The sequence below is a fragment of the Gossypium raimondii genome, chromosome 12 (assembly GCF_025698545.1).
Source record: "Gossypium raimondii isolate GPD5lz chromosome 12, ASM2569854v1, whole genome shotgun sequence".
Lineage (NCBI taxonomy): Eukaryota > Viridiplantae > Streptophyta > Magnoliopsida > Malvales > Malvaceae > Gossypium > Gossypium raimondii.
Genome location: NC_068576.1, coordinates 57,706,262 through 57,716,579, shown reverse-complemented (window position 1 = coordinate 57,716,579; position 10,318 = coordinate 57,706,262). Strand labels below are relative to the sequence as shown.

The window sequence follows — 10,318 nt, the reverse complement described above, 5'->3', positions numbered from 1 at the left end:
AATTGCTCCAGAAGAATAATTAAAAGAAATGTTTTCTTTTCATATATTATTTGTTGATGTATTTGTCATTTTTAGACACCTTTTTTTTTAATTTAGGTCCTCTTATTTAGAAAATAACAGAATGAAATAAACAGCATAAAACAACAAAGTAAGTCACAGGCCACCTCAATAATAACACATAGCAAAACAGCAATTTCTAAACATCAAAACACTGAACTCAAAATTTAAAAACATAAAAAAACCTGACCAGTTTTTACGGATAGTTAATTAATTTCGAAAATGTCGCCCTATTGCCGCAATAAGAAAGTTCGAACAAATTATACTTCTATCTAACTATTATCGAGACAAAAAAAAAGCAACTACTGAAGAAGCTATTCAGGCACTATATGACAGGAATAAAGTCGGAGCAGAATAAGAGAGAAAATTAACTACAGCAGGCCAGTTAAAAATCTGTACCGGATAAAAAATTCTTTACAACTAAACAGAAAAATCCAAAGCATGATGTCCAAATAACATAAAAGCAGGTTCAGATTACGAATAATGCAACGGTAACATTTATGGTAATTAAAACCTTCTTTAAATCACTACTACTGTTTTGGACAAATTAACAGAGAGAAGTAAAAAACCTTAAAATTTTAAATTATATTAAATTTTTTTAAACTTATTTAATTTTAAAACAATTGCTTCAAAATTAAACAGTTATGTTCAAAAATATTTTACTAATCTTTTTAAAATTAAATACTATCAAAAGAAAACTGGACATAAAAACAGCTCAAACGCATTCCAAAACAACCCAACCCAAAACACTTAAGAACACAGATTTAGAGACTTTCACAATAGAAGCAACTTACTGTGCCTTTGCAAATAGGGTCAGACAGCCTCCAAGCGGGATAAAAGCCCAAAAGGCCATAAACTAAGGAGGGCACAGGCCCAAACGCCAAAACAGAAGCCCTAAAAGAGAAACCGAAACAGTATTTAGCAAAGAAAAAAATAAAAGGAAATATAAAGTAGACGGAAACAAACAAATTGAAGAAAAAAAAACATATAGTACAAGATAAAGAACCAAAAAGTACCACACCGAGATCCATAATTTCAACGGAACGTAACAGTGACTCTTTGAATAAGAAAACAGGAAACCCTGGCAAAAGTCCACTGAAAAGATTAGTAGAAAGAAGCATATATTTGAAACTAAAAACAGAGATGAAAAGGAAAGAAACAAAGTTAAATACATATTCATCCATGAAATGAATCTCCAATGAATTAGGGGATTTCAAAAATCACAAAAAACAGAAACGATAAACAAAACTTAGGGTTTCTCTACCTAATGTACCGTATTTGTGTGTGTGAAGAAAGAAAGGACAAGAAAGGAGGCTGGGAGAAAGAAAACAGGACAGAAGGAAAATATTTGAAAAGAATGGAAAAAACAGTAGTTAAGAAAGGAGAAAGGAACGTTTAGGGTTTAGGTAGATAATAGATCAAACCTTTTCTAACCCAATAGCGGAGTGGATTTTTTTGAGCACCCTCTGAACATTCAGGGTATGATGTTCCAAACATCTTCTAAATACATGAAGAAAACTTAAAAGAAAATGAAACATACCGATCTCGAGTATATGCTTAAACCAAGTGCGAGTAAAATATTACTCAAGTGAAATGTTCTCTCGCATGTGAACTTACAGTTTCAAACATCTGGATCTTCTACAGTTGCAGTGTTTACAGGCTTCAGTCTCATCTGGGAATGTTTCTCTATTCCTGAATTCAATAAATCCCACAGCTAAGAAAGTAATGTGAAACTTGCCTCTCCCCTTTTGAGCTATCTTGGGATTTGGATAGTTGGTCAACCCTGTCAGCAAATTGTTCATAAGGGATTCTGAGCGGGTGAAAGCATTACACTTTCTGAGAATCCTCCATATTTTCTGGTACACAAAGTCCATGGTGATCGCTATCAACATGATCACCAACTCTCCTAGCTGATGAGATCAAGGGATCATGGTTTAATGGTCGAACTCCATGGTGATCATTATCAACATGATCACCGACTCTCCCAGCTGGTAAGATCAAGGGATCATGGTTTAATGGTAGAATATGAGATGGGAGCTGAATTAACATGGCCTGATTTCCACCAAGGGAAGAGGGCCGAGAATCTAAACCTTGACACACACGTTCCATAAAGTCATCAGATTCAACATGTTCCCAGATGTTAGATGAAAATTCCATCTTATCCAACCTTTCATCATCGGAAATCTCAGCTATGCCATCATTTGTATTATCATTAGTTTTTCCAGTGGTCACTTCTGAGGCATTAAAACAAGCACCATGTAGTTCATCATGTTGAGCCCAGTATTCACCATGTTTGATCAGAGAATCGTCTTGGTTGCGACCATTTGAACTTGACCCACCAATTTCATCTCTATCTGTGTCTGAATCATTGAAGGTTAAGGGAGAATATAAGTTTATAGAAGAAGAATTTGGGGGAAGTTGTCGATGTTCAAGTGTCTCGAAGTTGTCATCACGGTTCAATATTGTAAGACTTGGAGGAGAAACAGGATATGCCCTAGACGAACCCAAACCATTATCTCTGCGAAGCTAATGTTACCCGAAAAGAAGCTAAAGCCAGAGAGGCAGCGAGAAGGAGAGTAATGCACTGCTGTGGTGGCTCTGCCAGAGCTGCTACCACTTCTCGAGGCATCTATATCTACACCATTGGAAGATATGCATGGCAATGGCAGTGGCATTTCATAATCATTTGATCATTTCAATATCCCAATGATCTAATTTCCACCCTGATCACCAGCTAGCATCTGTGAAATTTCAAATTTCCATTATGCTTCTTTAAAATTTGTTAAATGGAACAAAAGCAAAAAAAAAAAAATTATAAAAAGGAAGTGGCAAAATCATCATATTTGAGTAGAAATTGCTAATAGTTAAAACGTAAAGTACTTCCAAACATGCGTTCTTGATTTAAAGTAAAAAACCATGCATTTTTTTCTTCCAAAAAAAGGCTTCAGAATTCTAAAATGTTTTGCTTATAGCAATAGCAACGACACAAAAAAAAAAAAAGAGAGAGAGAGGTCAATATACAAACCAAGCTCACTATTTTACTATGATGGAGAAATGAAAGAGCCATGCTCTTTAAAGTGGCAGTAATATCTAAACTACAATCCAGTACTAATATAGCTTCTCCATCACATAAACCATCAAAAAAATACAATTATATAAAGGAAGGGGGGAAACCCAGAATCTAACAGCATTCATCATTAAAACCCAGAAATCAATAAGCAAACAAAACTCTTACTGCGGAAGAGAAATTGGAAAAGAGAAGTACCAAGAAGCGCTCGTGCCAAGTCAATTTGCGGCGCTTTTTGAAGTGGGGAGGATCAGGCAATGAAGAAGGGAAAACTATTTCTTTGAGATCGTATTGGACGTCGTCATACAGCTTCCTGCACACAACTTTTACCTTCATTTTAGGATGTTGCAAGAGATACCCAATTTGATTAAGCTAATGAATTATCTCTTTTGTTCTACGGTTTAAATATTTAGGGGAAGCAGGCTATTAACAGGGTTTGGCTGTACTGAGGCCCGAGGGCTTTTGATTTAATTGATTTTCTTTTTTTAACCTTTTCAAGCTTTTCAGGAGCTAGCTCGGATTTTGGAAGGTAAGCTGTTTGGTCCTGCTTAGATCAAAGATAAAGAAACCAAAATTAAAGCATGAAAAATAAACAAAATTCAAACAAAGAAGAAAAAGAGGTAATGCTTTCTTCAGTATCAGAAGATGATCATAAAATAAATAGATGAGGATTTTGATTCATCACAGCCAGAAAAATTAGAGTTACTAAACTAAACTTTGGGAAGGAAGAAAACGAAAATCAAAGTTAAAAGAACTAAGAATTTATTGAGAAATCTCGGGAAACAAATAAATCGGGAAAATCGAGATGAATCAGAGGAAGACAGAAAGAGGAAACCTTAATGATTCTTCGAGGGAGATTACTATTGGCAATTGGCAAGCTTCAATTGATGAATCAAAAAGGGAAATAAAAAATATATAATTAGGGTTTTGAGAATAGGGAGATAGAAAAAATTCGAGAAAACAAAAAAAGGAGGAAAGAACAAAGGTCCCTTTCCCTAACTCTTTTTCAAAACATTAGATTATTATCTATATATTTATAAATTTATTGATAAATTACCATAAAATATTTTTATATATATTTTGAAATATTTTTATATTTTATTATAATCCAAATTTATGTATTTTATAAAACATTACCAATTTAAATATTATTTAATTGTAAATATTTTTACTTATAACTTCATATTTAAAATCAAAGACAGACGTTATGATGGCCTAGAGGCCTTGCCCCAAAAAGAAATGGAAAAAAAATTCTATTTTCCTTGAAATTAAAAAATATTAATTAGATCCCAAATTTTTTAAAAATTCATTTCTCTCTTAAAGTTTTTAGAAAATTCTCACTAAATCTTTTAACTTTTGAAAATTTTAATTAAAGGCTCTTAAAATTTTTAAAATTTTAATTAGATTTCAATTTTTTAAAAGTAATTTTCATTAAACTCCTAACTTTTTAAAATGTTACTAAGCCCTAAAATTTACTCTGATCCTCCATGGTGTAAAATAAATATTTTATTTTTCTAAAATAAATATTATATATATAAATTAAACCAAAAATTTCAATTCATTTTTACACTTTTTAGAGAAATGCTGAAGTATTGGTCTTCTATTATGGCGTGTGTTCTTGATGCCGGTGCCAAACAATTCGCCTGGTTTACTTGGGTCTCAGTGTCGTGCTACTAAACCAAGCAAAAAGAAAAAAAAAATTCCTCCGTTCTAAAGCAAACCAAGTTTGGAGGTGGGAAGTTTTCCAAAACCGAAAATAAAATTTTCAGAAGCCAAAGGTCAAAGACGAAAGATGCAGAGGCTTCTTTCTCTGAAACAAGCTTCATCATCAGCCTTCTCCAGTTCCTGTTCTTCACTTCTCCATTCGCTTCCGTACAAAACCTTCTCTTCCGTCGCCAACCCAACCCCCCAAAACCACTTTATAAGCTCTGCATTCTCGAACCAATGGCGATCAAAGCCTTGTTTTACTGGGGAAACTCAGGGGTTTCTCTCATACCCAAATTTTCCAAAGCGTTTTTGGTTTTATTTCTCAAATACCCATCAGAAGTTTTCAAGCAAAAGTCTTTTGGGTTGCAGAGTTCGGTTTTTCAGACCTCAGATTCCCAAAAGCAAATTTGGTTTTGGTCCGAATAGTGGTCTTCTGAAGAGCCGTTGGTAATTTATTTATTTATTTTGCAAATTATTGTATCATCTTTTTCTTTTCTTTGTTGAAATTTGACCCATTAAATCACATAATGTTAAGAGTTTAGGTTCATATTCTATTCTTGGATGACAAAATTTATGGTACAATGCAACTGCTTTAGCGCTGCGATTTCCTTTTTGTAGTAATATCTCCTTGTCATTAAGGTTAAAACAACTCAGCAGTGGTTTTTTTTTTTTTGGCTCTTTCAAGGGATAAGTTTTCCAGTCAGAAGAAAACAGTTCTTTTCAACACGATTTATTTTTTCTTCTTTGAGACGACTTTTAGTTACATTGTGAATTCATAAGCAGCATGCTTCTCCTTGTAATAATGACTTATGGCGAAAGCAGTGCTAGAGTTGAACCAGCTTATGGATATTGCTTGATTGTTCTATGTTGCTAATCTTTCTTCTCTTTCGTTTGCAGGAGATTATGGTTCCAAAGGTTTTCAGCAAGTGATATGGTTTTGGGCCTGGTTTTAACTAATGTTGCAGTTTTTTTATTATGGCGGATTGCAGATAGACGATTTATGATGAATAACTTTATGGTGAGTCCTTAGCTTTTGGCTTGCTTGTTAAAAGTAAAGTGTCAATGGTAGATTTTACTCTCCAAATTCCTATTTCCTGTAGATATACTTTCTAGTTTAAATCCGATTTTCTAGGTACAAAAATGGAGGAGCCCTGAATAGTAGTCTTATTTCTATTACACCACTATTTTAATCTATTGTCCTTAAATGTTAGTTTTATCCTTTTTCTTATCTAATATAATAGTTAAGCACATTTAGTGGGAGATAGCCCTCGGTTGTAAGCATGTATTGGGGGATAATGCTTGCTGATAGGATATTGCTTAGGATTAGATATTCTCAGAAGTTCATATTTTACTTGCCCTTTTATTTTATTTTTATTTTTATTTTCGCCTTCTAACTGATTTGATGTTATGGGCAGGTTTCATTGGACAATTTTAAAAGTGGACGCTTGCATACACTGATCACTTCAGCTTTCAGTCATATTGATATTGAGCACATTGTGTCTAACATGATTGGACTTTATTTCTTTGGATATAATGTATGATTGTTGAAATCTTTTATTTTGGTTGCTACTTCTTTTCTTATTAGTTTTTAGGTCTTACAAATTGCTTCTTTCCGACCTTTAAGTTATGATATCTACCTTATATACTTAGTGCTTTTTTAACTTCTTTGTATGCAAATAGTTGAGAGTCAAGTATTTATTCCAGAATTTATAAATTGATTGGAAACTTGCATCGTTTTATAAAACATGGTTTGTGGCGGCTCAATCCCAACAGTGTAATAAGCTGTATACTTTGTAACATTAACATTTCCCTCGCTGCCTTTTAATCTAGTGTGACTAATGTACTGCATTATTATTTGTCTCTGAAAGTCCTTCTACCTTTACGTTGTAAGAGAAAACTTATGTTAAAGAGAGTACTATTTCAGACTACCTAATCAGGATCAGTTATCCAATCTAATATCCAGCATCCTTGCCTTGAGATTGTGATGCCCAAACTGGATATTAGGAAAGCAAAATCATCGTTTTATGGTCTAACACTGAAACTTGTTGCATCTCAATGCTTTAGTGTGAAATTCAATATATTTCCTTCTTTCTAATTTACGACATAAGCATCATGGCATGGCATTTCCGTGTTACTCTCTCGACTTGGGGGATTTAATTCATGTTACAACCAAGATTGCTACATTTTGATTTTTGTGTTTTTGTATGCTCTGTCTGCATTGTTTTTCTTCCTAGTCCTTTGCTCCTTTATTTATCTCCTTTAATCACCAACCATTTTAATTTCTTTGCTTATTACTTTGCATTGTGCAGATTGGAAGAATCTTTGGACCTGAATATTTGCTGAGGTTGTATCTAGCTGGGGCAATGGGTGGTTCAGTGTTTTACTTGGTGCACCATGCATTTTTGGCTAAGGTACCATGATGCTGCAAGAAATATCTGAATTCCTACCCTCTTTGGCATGGGCTATTGTAATATGGCAATAACAAATGCCAAACCTAATTGATTTTGGATACATCACGATACTCCCTCATGTTTAGGCACGATAAGAACAGATTTATGAGAATTTCCAGGAAATGTGGGGCAACAAAAAATGAATAACAAATAACATATAGTGGACAGGACAATAAATACTATACTATAAGCTCTCAGCCATATGATGTTATGCTTCCCACAAAAACCAACTAGCAATAGATGGACAGTCTTGAAGTTTCAGATAGGACCACTGGAAATCCAACTTAATCCATTTAGACTACACCACACAACAGATGCCAATGCATAGTTGTAAGGTCTGTCATGAGAAGTCTGTTCTGCATGTTACAAGATAAAATCTTTTAACTTGTTCATTAGCATACTTGTATCTTGATAATATGTAAAGATTCACCTATTATGGCATAGGAAAACTTCTTCATGTTCTCAACTTCTCATGAACCATATAGGATTTGATCTTTTCTCACTCTTAGCCATCCACCACAGGGACAAGCAACACGGATGATGGACCCTTCAAGGACTCCAGGATTGGTATGCTCTTAGCCTTCAGTGCATGAAGCTCCTGTGACGATCTTTGTTTTTCTTTTTTGGGACTTTTCTGTTAATGACTGTAACCAAGTGGTAACAGTATCGTCTTTTCGCCTTTATCTGATGCACTGCTGAATATTAAAGAATTTTTTTTCTTTGAGATCCTCTATTGTTTAGCATTTGAAATGACATTTTAGTTGAGCTTTGGTAGGTCTGATTTTCTTCTCATTTGTTTTCCTGACTAGTTAGTCTTTTCCCATTTGCAAAGAAATGAGATTGAAGGTTTCATTCCTACTATCCAAACCCACCAACACCCTCATGCCACCCCCTTTTCTTTTTTTGCAATCAAAAGATTTTCATTTTATTCCTTCATACAAGTTTACCCCTTTTATATGTTACATGTCATGTTGATCTATAATCATATCCATTATTTGTATGGATTGCCTTGTTTGTTCCAAATGAAGAGGCCAAATAATGAGAAACTTATTTTAGTTCTTAGACCTCCTAATTATTGCTGTGGCTTGCATCCGTTATGCAACAAATGCACCAAACAGTGCTTAGAATATGTTTAACTTCTGGCTGATTGTTTCATTTAGGGGGCAAGTGGAGCTGTTAATGCTATAATGCTGCTTGATATATTTCTGAACCCAAAAGCTACTCTTTATTTTGATTTCATCATACCAGTGCCTGCCATGTTACTGGTAAGCATGCTTCAAGTTTGTGCTAACGATGAAGTGACATTTTAGGTTTACACTCCTTTTTTAAATTGTTTATACATTATTTTCTTTACAGGGCATATTTCTAATTGGGAAAGATATATTGAGGATAATAGAGGTATATTGCTCATCATTCAGCAGTTTTTCTTCGTTTTCTCTTACATTTCTTAAATTGGTTTATTACGAGTCATGTTCTTGGTGGAAAAGATGTACGTTTGTGTAAATTCTTCAGCACCAAACAAAAGCCAGTTTACTAAAAGGCATGTTGAAGGAGAAAGAGGGAAGATAATGAGAAGGAAAAAGTACTAGATCATCTGGCACGCTTTAGATGATAGTCATGATCACTGACCATAACTTAGAAAAGCTTTTTGAATAGTTTTAGGATATTTAATGTGCTATTTGATAAATTTAAGGGTACGCCAGTTACTGTGTAACATTGCCAATCAGTAGCTTCAGCAGGATTGCTCCTTTAAGATGTTCTACTTCCTTCTTGTGACAAATAGATGTCTGGACGCTATAGCATCAGCTTCCTTAACTTGCAACTAGGCTTAAAATAATGTAGTATAGAACCATTAGAGTTAATGGTTTGTCTTTTGGTTGGAGTTAACCTTCAATATGACTTTATCAAGGTACTAAATTGTCTTTTTACTTCTGCATTCATTGGGCTGCTTACCTTATCTTGAGCTACCTCACCTTCAACTATGAAATTTGAGCTCCAAATCTCACAAAATAAGGTTCTAATATAATCCAACCGACTAATATTTTTATTTTTATTTATATATTTATTTATTTTGCATTGTAGGGAAATAGTCATATATCAGGATCAGCTCACTTGGGAGGTGCTGCAGTTGCGGCAATAGCATGGGCTCGACTTAGAAGGGGACGCTTCTGAATTAAATAATAGACCTGCTAGCTAACATTTACTTGCTCTTGTATGTTGCTTTGCCACATGTTTCATTCTAGTTGCTTTCTTTGTTAATTTTAATTAAGGTTTGTTAATTTTATAATTTATTAGATTTTTATAATATTTATAAGTTTTTATAATTTTTTTAAGTTTATATCATTGTTAATATTAATATTTTTACTTTTATAATTTTTCCGATTTTTCTAATACTTTTATAAGAAAAATATTAGATTAAACTAGAAACCACCACATATCATCTAATTGGTACATTGATTTATTTTAACTATCAATGTAGTTAGTGACAGAAACCATTAATGGAAAGTTTAATTGAGTGCGAATTTAATATAAGAGTTAATCAATTTTTGCATTTTTAATGGTTTTCTTTACACATAAGCCTTTTATTTTAAGAATTTAGTTTCTCTATTTTTAAATTTAAAATTTAACTCCAATTGTTAACACCACTAAAATTTTTGTTAAATTTATTTAACGTTTAATTTTTTTAAATATCTATATGATAATCATGTAATAAAAAAACATTGCAATGAACATGAATTTAATAGATAATTTTAATTGTATTAAAAATTTTAAAATTTTAATTGTATTAATAATTTTAAAAATTACATTATTTTAATCAAAACAAAACATTTGAGCTAATCAATGACATTCTTAAATTTTTCTTCATTTAAGATCTCAACAAATAGATACATATATATATGCCAAATATATTATGCGCCCTTTTCAAGTCACTTCAAAATCATCTGAAAGTTCAAACCAAGTATTCACTGCAGTATCATAATTTTTTATATATGGTGTTTTTCAATATGAAACCAGAATTTATTCCAAACCTAACACA

The 10,318-nt window shown here is 33.0% G+C and overlaps 2 protein-coding genes across 2 annotated transcripts; one reads left to right on the top strand and one right to left on the bottom strand.

The window, feature by feature from the left end:
• Positions 1-334: 334 nt before the first annotated feature.
• LOC128035539 (uncharacterized) lies at positions 335-3,460 on the bottom strand. The gene is made up of 4 exons (XM_052625326.1): positions 3,323-3,460; positions 1,675-2,583; positions 1,074-1,138; positions 335-951 (listed from the first exon to the last, which is right to left on the bottom strand). The coding sequence occupies exons 1-2, from the start codon at positions 3,458-3,460 to the stop codon at positions 1,885-1,887; spliced, it is 837 nt and encodes a 278-aa protein (XP_052481286.1). The 3' UTR covers positions 335-951; positions 1,074-1,138; positions 1,675-1,884.
• A 1,235-nt stretch (positions 3,461-4,695) lies between these two features.
• Positions 4,696-9,619, top strand: LOC105765756 (RHOMBOID-like protein 12, mitochondrial). Its single transcript, XM_012585008.2, has 8 exons — positions 4,696-5,278; positions 5,729-5,849; positions 6,247-6,366; positions 7,141-7,242; positions 7,804-7,848; positions 8,442-8,546; positions 8,638-8,679; positions 9,364-9,619. The coding sequence occupies exons 1-8, from the start codon at positions 4,917-4,919 to the stop codon at positions 9,451-9,453; spliced, it is 987 nt and encodes a 328-aa protein (XP_012440462.1). The 5' UTR covers positions 4,696-4,916; the 3' UTR covers positions 9,454-9,619.
• The last annotated feature ends 699 nt before the right edge of the window (positions 9,620-10,318 follow it).

Bases quoted from the DNA above. Each gene is read 5' to 3' on its own strand.
- LOC105765756 (XM_012585008.2), top strand. From the start codon at position 4,917: ATGCAGAGGCTTCTTTCTCTGAAACAAGCTTCATCATCAGCCTTCTCC. The intron at 5,850-6,246 runs GTGAGTCCTTAG...TGTTATGGGCAG, and splicing joins TTATGATGAATAACTTTATG to GTTTCATTGGACAATTTTAA. The intron at 6,367-7,140 runs GTATGATTGTTG...TGCATTGTGCAG, and splicing joins TTTATTTCTTTGGATATAAT to ATTGGAAGAATCTTTGGACC.
- LOC128035539 (XM_052625326.1), bottom strand. From the start codon at position 3,460: ATGAAGGTAAAAGTTGTGTGCAGGAAGCTGTATGACGACGTCCAATAC. The intron at 2,584-3,322 runs GTACTTCTCTTT...GGGTAACATTAG, and splicing joins CTTGGCACGAGCGCTTCTTG to CTTCGCAGAGATAATGGTTT.